Genomic DNA, 18798 nt, shown 5'->3' on the forward strand with positions numbered 1-18798 from the left:
CCAAGGGCAGCATCTGCAAAGAAACTATCTTAAAGGGGTACTCCACCAGCCAGCGGTCGGAAGTAAATGTTCCGAACGCTGTTTTCCGAACGCTGCGGGGGTCGGCCACACCCCCTCAATGCAAGTCTATGGGAGGGGGCGTGATGGCAGTCATGTCCCCTCCCATAGACTTGCATTGAGGGGGGTGGCTGTGACATCACGAGGGGTGTGGTCGATCCCCTCAGCACAAAAACTGCATATGGAACATTTACTTCTGAACGCTGGCCAGTGGAGTACCCCTTTAACCACTGAGCTACTGGGCTGTCCTATTACAACTACCCGAAAAGTTCACCATCTATTTACTTCTGTTCAGTGTAGTTTAAGGCTTGGTTCACACTGTGTCTGAGTTTACCGTACATTTAACCCCTTAAGGACTCAGGGTTTTTCCGTTTTTGCACTTTCGTTTTTTCCTCCTTACCTGTTAAAAATCATAACCCTTTCAATTTTCCACCTAAAAATCCATATTATGGCTTATTTTTTGCGTTGCCAATTCTACTTTGCAGTGACATTAGTCATTTTACCCAAAAATGCACGGCGAAACAGAAAAAAAAATCATTGTGCGACAAAATCGAAAAAAAAACGCCATTTTGTAACTTTTGGGGGCTTCCGTTTCTACGCAGTGCATATTTTGGTAAAAATTACACCTTATCATTATTCTGTAGGTCCATACGGTTAAAATGATACCCTACTGATATAGGTTTGATTTTGTCGCACTTCTGGAAAAAATCATAACTACATGCAGGAAAATTTATACGTTTAAAAATGTCATCTTCTGACCCCTATAACTTTTTTATTTTTCCACGTACGGGGCGGTATGAGGACTCATTTTTTGTGCCGTGATCTGAAGTTTTTATCGGTATGATTTTTGTTTTGATCGGACTTTTTGATCACTTTTTATTCATTTTTTAATGTTATAAAAAGTTACCAAAATACGCTTTTTTGGACTTTGGAATTTTTTTGCACGTACGCCATTGACCGTACGGCTTAATTAATTATATATTTTTATAGTTCGGACATTTACGCACGCGGCGATACCACATATGTTTATTTATTTATTTTTTTTACACTGTTTTATTTTTTTTATGGGAAAAGGGGGGTGATTCAAACTTTTATTAGGGAAGGGGTTAAATGACCTTTATTAACACTTTTTTTTTACTTTTTTTTGCAGTGTTATAGGTCCCATAGGGACCTATAACACTGCACACACTGATCTCCTATGCTGATCACTGGTGTGTATTAACACGCCTGTGATCAGCATTATCGGCGCTTGACTGCTCCTGCCTGGATCTCAGGCACGGAGCAGTCATTCGTCGATCGGACACCGAGGAGGCAGGTAAGAGCCCTCCCGGTGTCCGATCAGCTGTTCGGGGCGCCGCGATTTCACCGCGGCAGTCCCGAACAGCCCGACTGAGCAGCCGGGATACTTTCAGTTTCACTTTAGAAGCGGCGGTCAGCTTTGACCGCCGCTTCTAAAGGGTTAATACCGCACATCGCCGCGATCGGCGATGTGTGGTATTAGCCGCGGGTCCCGGCCGTTGATTAAATATACGTCCTGCGTCGTTAAGGGGTTAATGTATAGGTTTATTAATCTTGTAGTTCTGAGTCAACATATAAATATATAAAGTGGAGGTGCACACTGGGATACCAGCACTTTTTTACCCTGAATAGTATAGGTCTATTTTATTTTATTTCATTGTATGAATATTTTATACATTCACTATCTTGCTTATCGTGGTGAGTCCCATGTAAGGGCCCTACAAAGGACACCACAAGCACTATCATTGTAATAATAAATAGTTTTAAATTAATTCACTGGGTCAACATCATTTTTTACATATATTTTTAATTTTATATACACCCATTTATTGGTGATAATCAAGTCCAGACTTGAGGAAAGTATACCCCCACTTAATACATTGTTCGCAGGTTGTATGGGATACACAACCTTTTTCACATTCGTACTCGTCTGGCAGTAATACTATTGTTCCTATTGTCGGGTTGCAGCTACCTTTACACATTTTCAACATATAAATATGCTGTGAAATATAATAAACTGTCAGATATTCTTCTACATTTATAATGTAAATGATCTAATAATCCCAATTATGACTGAATAATAATTTTTCCTGTTATTAGAATGTTTTTGGATCATTTTTTTTCTTGTTTTTTGCAGGCTGTAGAAGAGCTTCTAGAATCCCTGGATCTGGAGAAGAGCAGTTATCATATGGGTCTAAGCAGGGTATGTGCAGACTTCCAAATAAATGTGGGATATTGGAGCTCTGTTATATAGGACAAGGCTGCTTTACTTTGCATGTGTATGACTTGCAGGTGTATGGACCAGAAAAAAAACAAAGAGGAAGCCATTGCACTCACTCAAGAGTTTTGCGCCCCCCCTGATCTGATACTGATTACCCTTAGTGAATGTAGACCATCATTGTTCTTATTGGAAAACAACCTTACGGTGGCCAGGCACATTATGTAAATCGGGGGTCTCAAATTATCTGGGGGCCACCGGAGGTAGCGGCTGGGTGAGGCTGGGCTGCATGCGCCCCTCACATATAATGCCCCAATCATGCGCCCCTCACATATAATGCCACCATCATGCGCCCCTCACATATAATGCCCCCATCATGCGCCCCTCACATATAATGCCCCCATCATGCGCCCCTCACATATAATGCCCCCATCATGCGCCCCTCACATATAATGCCCCCATCATGCGCCCCTCACATATAATGCCCCCATCATGCGCCCCTCACATATAATGCCCCCATCATGCGCCCCTCACATATAATGCCCCCATCATGCACCCCTCATCATCCACCAGCAACACCCACCCACCAGCAGTAGCACCCAAATCATCCACCAGCAAACCCCCCCAATCCACCCTACCCCTCTGTGGTAATAGCATAAGCTGATGGATGATGAGGGTGCTACTGCTGGGGGGGGGGGGGGGGAGGGCGGGAAGCATTAGGTAGGCAGCAGTTTCCCCACATTAGGAAGGTAAAATCAAAACCGAATGACCAGGGAGTCAGGAGTTTGTCTGGCGCAGAGAGGAACCATCAGGCAGCCAAGTAAAATCAATGGATTTATTAGATGCAACGCGTTTCGCTGCGCATGCGCAGCTTCATCAGGCATGACAAGAGAAGGCTGGTAACAGATATATATACCTCCAGGAATTAACCATTAGAGTACTTTTTGAAAGAGTTGTTACATAAAATTACATATCCACATATGAATGTGACAATGTATGAAAAATATATAAATAGATATAAATAAATATAAATAAACAGACAAAAGTCACAAAAATAATAATAAAACAATAATGTAAAAGCACAATGAAATCATATAAACATATATATATATAATATAATTATCGCATGTGGTGTGGATATACCACCACAAGCGACTCAAGCAATCACACCGCTTAGTCACCGGTGCGGCATTCAACAACGCAAGTTGGATATTATTTCAAAATATATATAATATAAAAGAATATAAAATATAAAGTGCTATGTATGTTAGTTCAAAGAGTAAAAAATGTATTTGTATATCGCTGCATTATTAAATGGATAATGATAGTATAAATAAAAAATAAACAGTGCGGTAAAACAAATCGCAACTGACCAGAGGGTGATGTATGAACACTACTTAGAGAAAGTGAGAAAAATGAACTAGAATAACTAGTGCGGTATTGAATACAGCACCCGGCGAAAACGCAGGGTGTGAATATTCGTAAAAAAAATCCAAATTTACAAACATTATATAAATAAATAAAAGATACAGAAGTTTCTGTATGCAGAAAGGAAGAAAAAGGATAATAAAACATAAGGAATAATATATACACACCCTGGAGCGCCCCACTGTGTATATATATATTATATATTATTCCTTATGTTTTATTATCCTTTTTCTTCCTTTCTGCATACAGAAACTTCTGTATCTTTTATTTATTTATATAATGTTTGTAAATTTGGATTTTTTGTGCTTTTACATTATTGTTTTATTATTATTTTTGTGACTTTTGTCTGTTTATTTATATTTATTTATATCTATTTATATATTTTTCATACATTGTCACATTCATATGTGGATATGTAATTTTATGTAACAACTCTTTCAAAAAGTACTCTAATGGTTAATTCCTGGAGGTATATATATCTGTTACCAGCCTTCTCTTGTCATGCTTGATGAAGCTGCGCATGCCCAGCGAAACGCGTTGCATCTAATAAATCCATTGATTTTACTCGGCTGCCTGATGGTTCCTCTCTGCGCCAGACAAACTCCTGACTCCCTGGTCATTCGGTTTTGATTTTACTCTTACCCAGGAGGGCTGCAGTGGACCTTCTTCTATATTTCTTTTGCACTTTACCTTGTTGTGTGTGGGCGCACAACCAACTTTGGTAAGCGGCTTGGGAATTACCGTCCCCTACCCCCACCAACAAGATCTACTGATCCCGCACATGAGGCGCCTTCCTCCCTCTCTCTAGATTTCACATTAGGAAGGTAGAAGTTTCCCCACATTAATTAGCACAGTTTCCCCACGTTAGATAACCGTAGTACAGATTCCCCACATTAGGTAGTCATAGCACAAACTCCCCACCTGGACTGCGCTACTTACTACATCTGCCCGCGGGGACTTCCTGGTGGAGATGCGTGCTATAAGTGACGTCATCGCACACGCTGCGCAGGACGTCGGCGTCCTTGCGCGGTGCTTGCGATGATGTCACTCATCGCGCGCCCTTCCACCAGGAAGTCCCTGCAGGCAGATTTAAGTAGCAGTTTAGTGACGGGGCAAGACTGGTTGCCCCCGTCATATGTGCACCGGGTCCCATGTAGCAGTGTTTGCCGAAGTGTGTGAAGTCTTCTGGCATTTAGCCCTGCTTCGGGCAAGCAGTGCTAAATGCCGGAAGAGATCACCTACCCGGCACCCAGAACTGCATGTTCTGGGCATCAGACATTACAAATTCCAGATCCGTGGTGCGGGCCGCAAAATTTTGTTCCGCAGGCTGGGAGTTTGAGACCCTGGATGTAAATGAAAGCTGAACCTAGAGTGGGTATGGATGTGTCCCCACTCCCCCCTGACAGCAGACATTGGAGAAAAGGAGGGTCCAGCATGTTGAATTTTAACATGCCTAACCTTTTGTTCTTACAGGAGATAAGTCCCTTCCCTCTTACCATTAAGCAGTCTGCTATCTAAAAATAAAAGTGTATGGCCATCTTTACCCTAAAGCTGTGGCCAAACGCTTTTTCAGCTGGGAACTATTCCTCTTTATCCCTTGAAAATATATCAGTGTTTCCCAACCAGGGTGCCTCCAGTTTTAAAAAAAAACTACAACTCCCAGAATGCCTGGACAGCCAAAGGCTGTCCAGGCATGGTGGGAGTTGTAGTTTTGCAACAATTTTTTTTTTTTTTTTTTTGCAACTTTGTATTTTTTTTTTTTTTTCAATCAACTGGTGCCAGAAAGTCAAACAGATTTGTAAATTACTTCTATTAAAAAATCTTAATCCTTCCAGTACTTATTAGCTGCTGAATACTACAGAGGAAATTATTTTCTTTTTGGAACACAGAGCTCTCTGCTGACATCATGACCACAGTGCTCTCTGCTGACACCTCTATCCATTTTAAAAACTGTCCACAGTAGAAGAAAATCCCCATAGAAAACATATGCTGCTCTGAACAGTTCCTAAAATGGACAGAGATGTCAGCAGAGAGCACTGTGGTCATGATGTCAGCAGAGAGCTCTGTGTTTCAAAAAGAAAATAATTTCCTCTGTAGTATTCAGCAGCAAATAAGTACTGGAAGGATTAAGATGTTTTAATAGAAGTAATTTACAAATCTGTTTAACTTTCTGGCACCAGCTGATTTAAAAAAATAAAAAAAAAAAGTTTTCCACCGGAGTACCCCTTTAAGTCATATCGACGGGATATGCCATGAATTTCAGACAGATTCACCTACCTTAAACTATTTAGAGATCAAGATTAGCCTGGCTGCTGCTTTTATGAGTGGTGAGGAAGCTTTAAACTCAGATCCAGATGTTTTCTGCAGTCTGCGTAGCTCCCATTGCCATCAATGTGTGTTCCATAAACAGCGCAGCCCTGCAAAATCTTTGGATTCAAAAATGTATAGAATTTCATGTCAGAATTTCAGTAAATGTTTATTTCAATGCGTTTATTAGAAGTTGGTCCCTTTCAGCCTGTGATTGTCTGCCTGTAGTGTCTGTCTGGAGAGCAATACTTGTGATGAATCGTTTCCTCTGCTCCAACACCACCGTGTCACATGGTTTCCTCTATTTATTTGGTTCTTTTCATTAACCTATTTTGCATCCATATCTCACTTTGTCAGCAGTAATATGCCTGTGCTTAGAGTTCATACAGCTAGTAGAACACTCTGAAGAGGATTATTTAATCACTGTCTGTTGGCATGCATTAAATAGACCATCAAAGGCTCTTTTCTCAATGCCAGAGATCATATCCTACATCAATGAAGCCTCTCCATCAGCAGAGCTGCAGAGAGCTGCGTCATGTCCAGCGGTAACGGGAGAATGCAGCAGATCCGACTACTATTCACACCCTCACAATGCACTGCTTGGATTTAGTATAATAAAGAACTGGGCATACTGTGGCTTGTATTATGTGCAGACCAGGAGTTGCTTCCCACAGGCAGAATTCCTCATGCAAATCAGCCTGGGGAATACAGGCAAGGCTTAGAGAGGTCCAGGCCCCGCTGGTTAACACGTTCCTCTTCAGGGGCCTCAGGAGGATTTCTTTGCTTAGGTGTCTCTATGAGATCTGGTGGTGCCAAGCATACTGCCCAGGCAGCAAAGGGTGAAGCTCTGGAATCCCAGTTTCTTACTTTTCACTGATAAAAGGGAGGTCACTCTGCTGCTTCTTGTGCTGCCTCATATTATAAACTAAGTGTGTCTGTTTATTCTTCCTGAATCCAAACCAGCACTTGTTTAGGGTCTGGACAATGGGACACATTGCATATTAAAATCCCGCCCCATAAGTGCTTATAGTAATAATCTATCCTAAGTTGCAGAATAAATTCCCGGTTGTACCGTAATTTAGCATGGCAGCCGGTGAAGATTTACCAGCTTAGTGTTAACTTTTACAGTGTTTTTCCTTTCTATGTTTTATTTTACTCAGAGCTTATCTTGTAAGGTAGGGTTTGTTTCTACTGGTATTGATCTCTGCAGCCCTCTGTGACCCTGTGCCTTAACTTCCTCACATGTATACAACACATTTATCAGAAAGAATACACATATCTCTAAGTGCGCTAGTAGATCTGCAGGATCTGACACTTTACAGGCGCCTCTGGTCTAAATCTACATCTTTGTCTTTGCAGGTCTTCTTCCGTGCAAGCACCTTAACAAAGCTTGAAGAACAGAGGGATGAGCAGACCCGTAAGAACCTTATATTATTCCAGGCCGCATGCAGAGGCTACTTGGCACGTCAGCACTTCAAAAAGAGAAAGGTAAAGTTTGATTCCTAGGCTGGCAACTCCATATTTTGTTTCCTCAGCTGAGCCCTTTTGCCAGTAACCTAAAATGGTAAACTCCTCGCCTTTTATAAAAGATTACAGCCTGATGTCAGACGGGGGGTTTCCTTGTTAACGTCTGCATAGACTGGGAGGGACAGTCAGGGCTTTTTTGTGTTCCAGTTCCCAGCTCAGCTGTGTTCTCAGCAGTAACTTTATCAAGAGGCTGGTAACACAGCTGGGATCAAGTAGTTTCTGATACGGTAAGGGCTGTGTGCTTCTTATCACATGTATGGGTTGGGCTTCTGGAGTGAAGAAGACTAGTGAGTCTATTTACTGCAGGTTCTTCGGGTCAAGTGTAAATTTTTGCACTCATTTGCTGCAGAAATCTTTATAGCTCCTCACTTGATGCGTTAACCCGGAGTCTTAGAGAAAAAAGAGAAAGCAAGATTAATGATGTAAGCCTTTGAATGTTTTCTAATGTGCTTTGGAGAGTGTTCCAGGAGACAATGCTTTAATCTTTATTGTCCATCTAGCGGTGCACCAATTAGATGTGACTCACAAGACATCTTGCCGTATATTTCTTGATGTTCTTGACTTCCACCAATTATCCCACACAAGTATTACTTTATAGAAATATCAAGATCCAGCATTGCCTATAATTCACTTACTTAGGCTGCTCTTACACAGTATAGTTTTTACCTGATGTGTTGCAGCTGTATCCAAACGAAGTTCCCATTCTAAACAATGTGTTGTGTCCTGTTTGGTCTGTTGTTTTCTGGAGAGTGGGGGTTTAATTGCATGGTATGGCCAGTTCCTGGATGTCAATAGAATCTGCAAATTTTATGTGATTCAAACTTAAAGAACATTTTCCGGATTTTATTTTATTTTTTTAAATACTGTAACAGTTAGGGTATATTCACACTGCAGAATCTCCATCCAAAGATATTCTGTGTTGCAGATTCTGTCTGAGTGGCCGCCGCTTAAATTCATTGTCACTAAAACCCTGCAGAACTGTACCGTCACTATTGACCGCAATGCAGTCTGTGTGTTCCGCCAAAAGAATGAGCGTGTTCATTATTTTAACAAAGTGAATTTTCGCGGTGGAATTTTCCATCTCTAAAAGTCTGCACCGTGTCTGAGACAATAGAGACCTATTCACACTATAGATTGGTGCAGTGGAACATTCAAGCGGAATATCTGAGCAGAAATTCCACGTGGAGATTCCGTAGTGTTAACATTCCCTTAGATTCCCTTAGTTAGCCATTCCCCTTGTCATGCAAGGAGCAAAATTTTCTAAAACCTATATTAAACATGGTCAAATCATAGTTGATAAGGTTGAAAAAAGTCCAACATGATAAGGAAGAAATTATAGACGTGGATCAGAAAAAAGCAAATATAGTAAACAAATTCTTCTCCACTGTATTCACCGAAGAAAATGAAATGCCAGGTGAAATACAGTGTGATAAGGTAAACTCCCCAGTACAGTTCACCTGTCTAACCCAGGAAGAAGTACAGTGCCGCATACAAGAAAAATCTAAATAGAGAAATCACCAGGTCTAGATGACATTCACTCCCGAGTTCTAAAGGAATCAAGTAATGTAATAGACAGACCCCTATTTTTAATATTCAAGGACTCTAAAGTGACAGGGAAGGTTCCCCAGGACTGGTGCATGGCAAATGTGGTGCCAATATTTTATATGGGGTCAAAAGGTGACCCCGGGAATTACAGGCCTGTTAGTTTAACCTCCGTTGTATGTAAATTGTTTGAGGGTTTTCTAAGGGATGCTATTTTGGAGTATCTTGATAAAAAATAAATGTATGACTCCATATCAGCATGTCTTTATGAGGGATCGGTCCTGTCAAACTAACCTGATCAACTTTTATGAGTAGGTGAGCTCCAGACTGGACCAGGGGCAATCGCTGGATGTCGCTGGTTGATACATAAAATTAGAGGGATTGGGCTGGGGGAGAATGTGTGTAAGTGATACTAAACTCTGTAAAGTAGTTAACACAATAGAGGACAGTGCACTGTTACAAATGGATCTGGATAGGCTGGAGGTTTGGGCTGGGAAGTGGCACATGAGGTTCAACACTGATAAATGTAAGGGAATGCACATGGGGGGTGAAATCCGGGCTGGGATGATGTATTAAATGGGAGCACACTTGGGACGACTAACATGGAAAAGGACTTAGGGGTCTTAGTTATCAGTAAATTTAGCTGTAGTGACCAGTGTCGGGCAGCTGCTGCCAAGGCAAATAAATTCATGGGGTGTATCAATAGGGGCATAGAGGCCCACGACAAGGAAATCATTCTACCACTGTACAAATCACTAGTCAGACCACACTTTAGAATACTGTGTACAGTACTGGGCACCAGTGTACAAGAAAGATATAGTGGAGCTGGAGAGGGTTCAAATACGGGCAACCAGAGTAATACGGGGAATGGGAGGACTACAGTACCCAGAAAGATTATCAGAATTGGGGTTATTTAGTTTAGAAAAAAAGAAGGCTTAGGGGAGACCTAATAACTATTTATAAATATATCAGGGGACAGTACAGAGATCTCTCCCATGATCTATTTATACCCAGGACTGTATCTATAACAAGGAGGCATCCTCTACGTCTAGAAGAAAGAAGGTTTCTACACCAGCACAGACGGGGGTTCTTTACTGTAAGAGCAGTGAGACTGTGGAATTCTCTGCCTGAGGAGGTGGTCACGGTGAACTCGGTAAAGGAATTCAAAAGGGGTCTGGATGCATTTTTGGAGAGTAATAACATTACAGTTTATGGATTCTAGATTTATAGGGACAGAAGGTTGATCCAGGGATTTATTCTGACTGCCATATTTGGAGTCGGGAAGGAATTTCTACCTCTAAGAATAGTTTTTCTTTTTTTTTTACCTTCCTCTGGATCAACACAGCAGGGACTCAGTAGGGTTATAGGTTGAACTTGATGGACTCTGGTTTTTCAACCTTATGAACTATGTTACTATGATAGCCAGGATTTTATTTTTTTTTGCACAATTTGAGCCAGGCTTCTAACACTTTTGCAATAGTAAATCTGCCCCTATGTTATTAGGCTTCACCCAGACTGATTCTTGTCATTCACTCTTCTAGTGCCACCTATGTTGGATATAGTGTATAGCCTGCTCTTATATACACCTATAGTTACATATTAAAGGGGTACTCCGGTGGAATCTTTTTTATTTTATTTATTTATTTTTATTCAACTGATGTCAGAAAGTTAAACAGATTTGTAAATTTCTTCTATTAAAAAAATCTTAATCCTTCCAGTACTTATTAGCTGCTGAATACTACAGAGGAAATTATTTTCTTTTTGCATTTCTTTTCTGTCACGACCACAGTGCTCTCTGCTGACACCTCCATGTCAGGAACTGTCCAGAGCAGGAGAAAATGCCCATAGCAAACCTATGCTGCTCTGGACAGTTCCGAAAATGGACAGAGGTGTCAGCAGAGAGCACTGTGGTCGTGACAGAAAAGAAATCCCCCCCCCCCCCCCCCAAAAAAAAAAAAAAAAGAATTTCCTCTGTAGTATACAGCCGCTAATCGCTAATAAGTACTGGAAGGATTAAAAAAAATGTATAGAAGTAATTTACAAATCTGTTAAACTTTCTGGCACCAGTTGGTATAAAAAAATTTTTTCCACTGGAGTATCCCATTTAAAAAGCAATTGGACATACTGACTGTCCAGGGTCCTGCTGTCATGGGGTTAGCAGCATCCTGAGCACACAACAGTACTGCCTGTGTAGATGGGAGTTGTGAGAGTAGATAACTTTAAATCTATAGTGTTGTTAATGTATAAATTTAGGTAAGGGGTCTTTACATATATGTAAAATTTGTAAATATATAAGCAGTGTTTACTTTTACATAGTTGAGTAAGGCAAAATTGATACATTTTGGCTACTGCAGCACCCAAGACATTTTATTATATTGCAGCAGATGGGATCTTTTTTAAATCTCTACGTGTACTAAGTTCCGGCCACACATCTGCCACATAGAAAACAGCGGTAACTATAGGAAAAAAAATAGAATTAGACGTTCCATATATTATAATCTTTCATAGGTGTACACATCTAAATTTCAGCAGAAAAAATGTAAATTCCCTAGGTACAGAATAAGCTAAATCATTAATCATTTCAAAATAAGGGCTTGTTCCCATCAGCATTGGAGCGCCAATTGGAGTCCGTTCCTGCCAGAAAAAAACTGAGCGGAACGGTCCATTGCCCAATGATGGATCCCATTGACTTTGAATGAGGTTCATCTGATTTCTGTCGTTGTCAGGATTTGAGTGAAAAAAAACGGATCTGCAGAATTTTTTTCTCTGTTTAACGGATTCAGTGAACAGAGCTCCATCGCTGATGTGAACAAGGCCTAACCCACAATATGTTTGACAGTATTTTTTTTAGTCTTGTCAGTATCTCTCTTTTATTTGAGTGTGAAAAACTACTGTAAAAATCAGGGGGGGGGGGTGGATTACGGTTTTCCATAGAAGTGTTTTTATTATTGCCATAGTGCTTGTGTTTCTTGCCACATTGCTACCAGAAAGTCTGGATGTATCCTACGAAAGGTCCTCAGCTGTATCACTGTGTATATTTATTACAGAGGCAAGTCTTCTAGCCAAAAATATCCTCATGTTGCAGATGTGGCTTATGAACATTTATACAATAAATGAATTTTGATTTAATTTATAATTCTTTACTTTGAGTAATCTTCTGAGCAGAGAGCAAAACTATTGTGGGATGTAGGTGTATTTACACAGCTGCGCCGATGAGATGACAGCCGTATTCTGAATGGATTTTGTTGGTGTTTGAGGCGTTTTCTGCTATCACATCTGGCTATCTGACTTTCTATCCCGGAATGTTATTGTTTATCAATTTTATATCTATCATTTCCGTCTGTTTTGTTCATCAGGTTATGGAAGAGTGATTTTTTGGGAGACTGAGTTTATGTTGCAGAGTCGACAAAAAATATTTGCCGATAGCAGTTTTAGGAGAAGACGCCGACATCTTCATCATTTTAGGGTTTTAAGTTTTCTTAGTGTGGAAAGACTTATAATGAGAAGAATGTATGACCTGACCACCTGTTGTCTCTCTAGTGGTGTCACTTTCATTGTCTGTTACAGAAAGAAGGAGGAAGTCTCAAGATTTCATGATTCTTTTTAAATATAGATAGTAAAATAAAAATGAAAAAAAAAAATTCTGAAATATTCTTTAAAAATATGCTTAAAATATAAATGTGATTTAAAATAAATAGGTCATTTTCTGGTTACATGTTCCATTTAAGATTGTAATAGAGGACAGTGCACTAGACTGTGTGAAAACCTGTTCCTAGAGGACAGTGCCTAAGGCTGTATCCCCACCTGTTCCTAGAATACAGGGCATTAGACTGTATGGCCTCATGTTAATAGATAACAGTGTACTAGGCTGTATCCCCACCTATTCCTAGAATACAGAGCATTAGACTGTATGGCCTCATGTTAATAGAGTACAGTGTACTAGGCTGTATCCCCACCTATTCCTAGAATACAGGGCATTAGACTGTATGGCCTCATGTTAATAGATAACAGTGTACTAGGCTGTATCCCCACCTATTCCTAGAATACAGGGCATTAGACTGTATGGCCTCATGTTAATAGAGTACAGTGTACTAGGCTGTATGACCACCTATTCCTAGAATACAGGGCATTAGACTGTATGGCCTCATGTTAATAGAATACAGTGTACTAGGCTGTATGGCCACCTATTCCTAGAATACAGAGCATTAGACTGTATGGCCTCATGTTAATAGAATACAGTGTACTAGGCTGTATGACCACCTATTCCTAGTATACAGGGCATTAGACTGTATGGCCTCATGTTAATAGAATACAGTGTACTAGGCTATATGCCACCTATTCCTAGAATACAGGGGCATTAGACGGTATGGCCTCATGTTAATAGAGTACAGTGTACTAGGCTGTATGGCCACCTATTCCTAGAATACAGGGCATTAGACTGAATGGCCTCATGTTAATAGATAACAGTGTACTAGGCTGTATGGCCACCTATTCCTAGAATACAGGGCATTAGACTGAATGGCCTCATGTTAATAGATAACAGTGTACTAGGCTGTATGACCACCTATTCCTAGAATACAGAGCATTAGACTGAATGGCCTCATGTTAATAGAATACAGTGTACTAGGCTGTATGACCACCTATTCCTAGAATACAGAGCATTAGACTGAATGGCCTCATGTTAATAGAGTACAGTGTACTAGGCTGTATGACCACCTGTTCCATGAGGACTGTGCATTAGACTGTATTGTATTTCTAGAGGACAGTGCCTAAGTCTGTATGACAAACTGTTCCTAGAGGACAGCACACTAAACTGTGTTCCTAGAGGATCGTTCACTAGACTGTATGGACTCCTGTTCCTAGAGGACAGAGCATTATACTGTATGACAAACTGTTCCATAAGGACAGAGCATTAGACTGTATGACCAAATGTTCCTAGAGGACAGAGCATTAGACTGTATGGCCTCCTGTTCCTAGGGGACAGAACAGTAAGCTGTATAACTGCCTGTTCCATAGAGCACAATTCATTCGACTATATGGCCTCCTGTTCCATGAGTACAGTGCATTAGACTGTATGACCGCCTGTTTCTAGAGGACAGTACACTACACTGTATGGGCACCTATTCCTAGAGTGCAGCGGTTTGGCCTCCTATTCCTAGAGAACCAGGGCATCAGATGAGTGTTACTCAAAACTAGTTGTCAGGTACTCTAAACTGGTCACAATTTTAAGATTTCCCTGGCATTGAGCAGAGTGCATCAGAAATTCCACTAGTGTTTTCTCTTTAGGACATCCTCATATAAGGACCTAGTGGGGACACTTGAATACTGGGGTAGAGAATTGCTCCACTAAATGGTAGGACTTCCTGTAATTACGTTACTGGGCAGCAGTAAAACGACAAGGTTAACCGTTCTTAAACTATAGTACAATGTATGTCCTTGTCACCTCTACCTAGAATACTATAAATGAGTATATGTGGCCAGCTGCTTATATAGTCCTGTAAAATATATAGACTTTTGTTTCCAGGAGATACGGATCTTTGTATCACCACTATACACAGAACTACACTGCAACATACCAGAGAAATATGGAAGACGGGTTTATTCAGTCAAGAAATAATTTTCAGCCGCTTTCTTTAGTCTTTTAAATAATAATTTCCATTATAGGAGCTGTCATTTCTGAAATGCTCTGCGCCTGTGAGTGACACCATTAGCTGCAGGTGTATTGTGCTCAGCACTTGAGTGACAATAGGATAAAGCTTTAACCACAAAGAACTCATCCTCTCCCGAACTACAGTTTGTTGTTGTTGCCACTCCTTCTGTTACCAACCTTGTTTCTTTCTTCTTTCATTGTCGCAGTCACTTTTTATCGTACATCTCCTTAGCCTACAATGGCGTCCGTCCTCTTATTTTGCCCAGCTCCCCTTGGTACTCATTCCCTATAACAATCCTCTGGTCATGGTCCTGCTGTTAACATATATGTCCATCTTTCTTCCCCTTTCTCCCATACAAGGCGTGCTGGCTACAGTTTATCTGAGTGATGTCCTTGGCATTGTTCCTGTCTGCTGAAAGCAGCTTGTTTTCTTTATTTCCAGGCTACATTGCCTGATGTTCATGACTGCACATTACCTCTTTTTACTATTATGTCTGACTGACACGCTGGGATTCTGTGTTCTCTTGCCCACTGATCCCTCTCCTATATTCCTGTAGATCCAACAGCTTGCTATTCGCTGCATCCAGAAAAACATCAAGAAAAACAAAGGTGTAAAAGGCTGGCCCTGGTGGAAGCTCTTCACTACTGTTCGACCCCTCATACAGGTGCAGCTCACAGAAGACCAAATCCGAGGAAAAGACGTAAGTGTCCTGTTCTAGACGTTTCTGGATTGTCTTGTATGCTATGCCTGTTATATGTCAATTAAATTGTAGGAAAAGGTTTTAAGGTCTGAACAACTTGCGCAAATCAAAATGGACATTTCGAGATGGTTAGATGAAGCTTTCTGTACAACATATGACTGTCTGCCTATCTTCTGATATTCAGCACCCACATTGTATGGTTAAACCGCATAATGTTTTTTCCTGGGTATTGTAGACAGGTGCAGTTCTTTCCAAACCAATTAATATAAATTAAGTCCTATGTACTGTATGTGTTGTGTATGTACATGTGCCTATCTGTGTATACTGTAAGTACATATCATTTCTATGGTGACAAGTGTAATAGTGTTTTACAGAACACTGTCACACTCAGTATAATCACAAACATCATTAATGAGATGTGTGTATATATATATATATATATATATATATATATATATATATATATATAGTTTTCTGTCACCATCATTCTTATTATTAGGTGTATGCACAATGTATTATGTGTATTTCTCCCCATTACAAACACCACAAGGTACAGCTAAAATACTGACCATTCTAGACTGCTCAGGACTTTTTTTTAAAAGGCGTTTTCCAAAGACATAACATTTTGTATATGTGGCTGGGGGTGGTGTAAAAATAAAAATAAGTCACACTCCTCCTGCAGTTACCAGTCTGACATTATCAGGTTCCCCACTCAATACCGGTGCTTCCGAGATGAGATGTCTCAGCAGGAACTGCCTGCCCAGCCAATCACTGCCCCCGGCAGTGTCCCGCTTCAATTCGTGATTTGCTAAGCTGGCATTTTCCTGTTGAGAAAGCTGTTTTAGAAACAGGAAGTAGCTGTGCAGAGTAGGACCCGGATAACGTCAGATCATAGGGAGGTGAGTATGACTTATTTTTTTATTTTTATGCCGACACCAGCCATATATACCAAATGTTATATCTCTTGACAACCTCTTTAATACATAATCTATCTCTTCTCGAAAAAGGTGTTATCCAGCAAAAACTTTATTAATTTTTTTTATAAATATGCCCAGGCTATGTGATAACATTAAAAAAAACAAAAAACTATACTATACTATACATTTCTCTCTCCCCTCCCCTCATCATGTTGTCTGGTCTCCGGTAAACTTTCATTCCCGAAGCTGCAGAAGGTATGTCACATTGCCGCTTGGCCAGTCACTGGCTGCGGAGGACACTGCTTTAGCCAATAATTGTCTGAGTGGCAATGTGACATATTACCTATACCTCTGGAAAGTGACATTCATTGGAGACTGGGCACCGAAAATAAGGCTGTGGGGGAAAGAGGGGGGTAAATATAGAAGTTGTTTTTTTTTTTTTTTTTTTTTACAGGGGTTATCCAGGAAAAAACTTTATCCATCAACTGGCTCAAGAAAGTTAAACAGATTACTTCTATTAAAAAATATTAATCCTTTTATTACTTCTGAGCTGCTGAAGTTGAGTTTCTGTCTAAATACTCTCTGATGACACCTGTCTCGGGAACTGTCCAGAGTAGAAGTAAATCTCCATAGCAAACCTCTTCTACTCTGTGCAGTTCCCGAGACAAGCAGAGATGTCAGCAGAGAGCACTGCTGCCAGACAGAAAAGAACAACTCAACTTCAGCAGCTGATAATTATTGTAAGGATAAAGATTTTTTAACAGAAGTAATTTACTAATCTGTTTAACTTTCTGGAGCCAGTTGATACCCCAAAAAAGTTTTTTTTTTTACTGGAATACCCCTTTAACTTTGTTATGTGAAAAAAAAATTACATGTTTTGCTGGATAACCCCTTTAAAACAAAATCTCAACATCTGTTCATTTAGCTTCATCCCTTAGTAGGCATAGGGAATAGAATAGGGTAAATTTACTACTTGCCATACTTATCCCTCTGTGTCAGCTTTCACAGGGAATATGTATTGCATGCTGTTCGTTCAGAGGAATAACCAACCATACAAGGGCTGAACAGGTGGGTTGGGCAGAGTAAGAAACACTTGTCTGTGAGTGGATTTAGCCTCTGGCTCATAAAGGGGTGGACCATTTGGGGGATCCACTTCTATAAGGTCCATATGCTGTAATAGCTCTTATGAAAAGGGGTTGTTGTTGTAGGACAACCTATTAAATTCTTATAAGAGCTACTAGAGATGAGCGAACTTACAGTAAGTTCGATTTGTCACGAACTTCTCGGCTCGGCAGTTGATGACTTTTCCTGCGTAAATTAGTTCAGCCTTCAGGTGCTCCGGTGGGCTGGAAAAGGTGGATACATTCCTAGGAAAGAGTCTCCTAGGACTGTATCCACCTTTTCCAGCCCACCGGAGCACCGGAAAGCTGAACTAATTTATGCAGGAAAAGTCATCAACTGCCGAGCCGAGAAGTTCGTGACGAATCAAATTTACTGTAAGTTCGCTCATCTCTAAGAGCTATCATTCCTAATACTAATAATTGCACTTTATAGTCGTTTTCTGATACCCTCTAAAATTATGAATTTACTGTAGACTGTTATATTTTTAGGAAGAATTGAATTATATTTGCACATTTGAATGTCTAGAAATGCCCCTCTACTTAAAGGATTTGTATCTTCCTAATTTTCACTGTGTACGGTTCCTCTGAAGTTGTTCTCTTATGCACTTCTATCTAATAGGAAGTATCCAGTAATGTTCTCTGTAACAGGACGCTATGGATATTGCTTTTGCAAAAGCCAGACACAATTTAGTGTGTAACATTAATCTCCCATTTGGAGTTCTTGTGGTTTCTTCTCTGTCGAAGATGCAGCCAGAATCATTACTCAGAAGATACGGAATAAGCCTTTTGTAGAGCATTTACTATATTATTGTACTAAAGCGTTCTTACCATGGTGACTGATCGTCTGTTTAGTTAAACTTTTTACCTTGTGAAGGGCTACAACGTTTTCCAGTAAATCTGATCCTTTCTGGATCTGGCATAGTAGACTTGGTAGGCATTCCTGATGGCCAGCAGTTCTCTGCTTTGGGCACTAAAGCTTGGATAACCGTACTCTATTAGGACAATTTTAAACTTGGAGACCACAAGTGGAACAATTGAGTATTCCAGCTGAAGCTTCAGGCCAAGATGGGAATGTTAGATGTATTTACAGAACGTATTGGATGTCATGTCCAGCACCTGGAAAGCATCAAACTGGGATCACTAGAGGTGCTCCATGTATACTGACGGCTCTGGTTTCATTAGTAAAAAATCACTTTCCATTCAGAATTTTTGCTGTCGTTGCAGAATCTGGTAAAAATAACTAGGAAGTAACTACAAAACTTTCAAAGTTTCCATATAAAAGTATATTATCATGGAGAATATTGTGTAGATT

The 18798-nt window shown here is 40.3% G+C and overlaps 1 protein-coding gene across 5 annotated transcripts in view; it reads left to right on the forward strand.

Annotated features, from left to right (window-relative positions):
• Positions 1–18798, forward strand: part of MYO18A (myosin XVIIIA) — a 350022-nt gene that overhangs the window by 226164 nt on the left and 105060 nt on the right. For all 5 annotated transcript variants that reach the window (XM_056559045.1, XM_056559047.1, XM_056559046.1 and 2 more), the window contains 3 exons: positions 2213–2278; positions 7388–7516; positions 15305–15448. In XM_056559045.1, coding sequence (XP_056415020.1) covers positions 2213–2278; positions 7388–7516; positions 15305–15448 — 339 coding nt within the window. The remainder of the gene's footprint in view (positions 1–2212; positions 2279–7387; positions 7517–15304; positions 15449–18798) is intronic.

The sequence above is a fragment of the Hyla sarda genome, chromosome 2 (genome assembly GCF_029499605.1).
Source record: "Hyla sarda isolate aHylSar1 chromosome 2, aHylSar1.hap1, whole genome shotgun sequence".
In the NCBI taxonomy this organism is placed as follows: Eukaryota; Metazoa; Chordata; class Amphibia; order Anura; family Hylidae; genus Hyla; species Hyla sarda.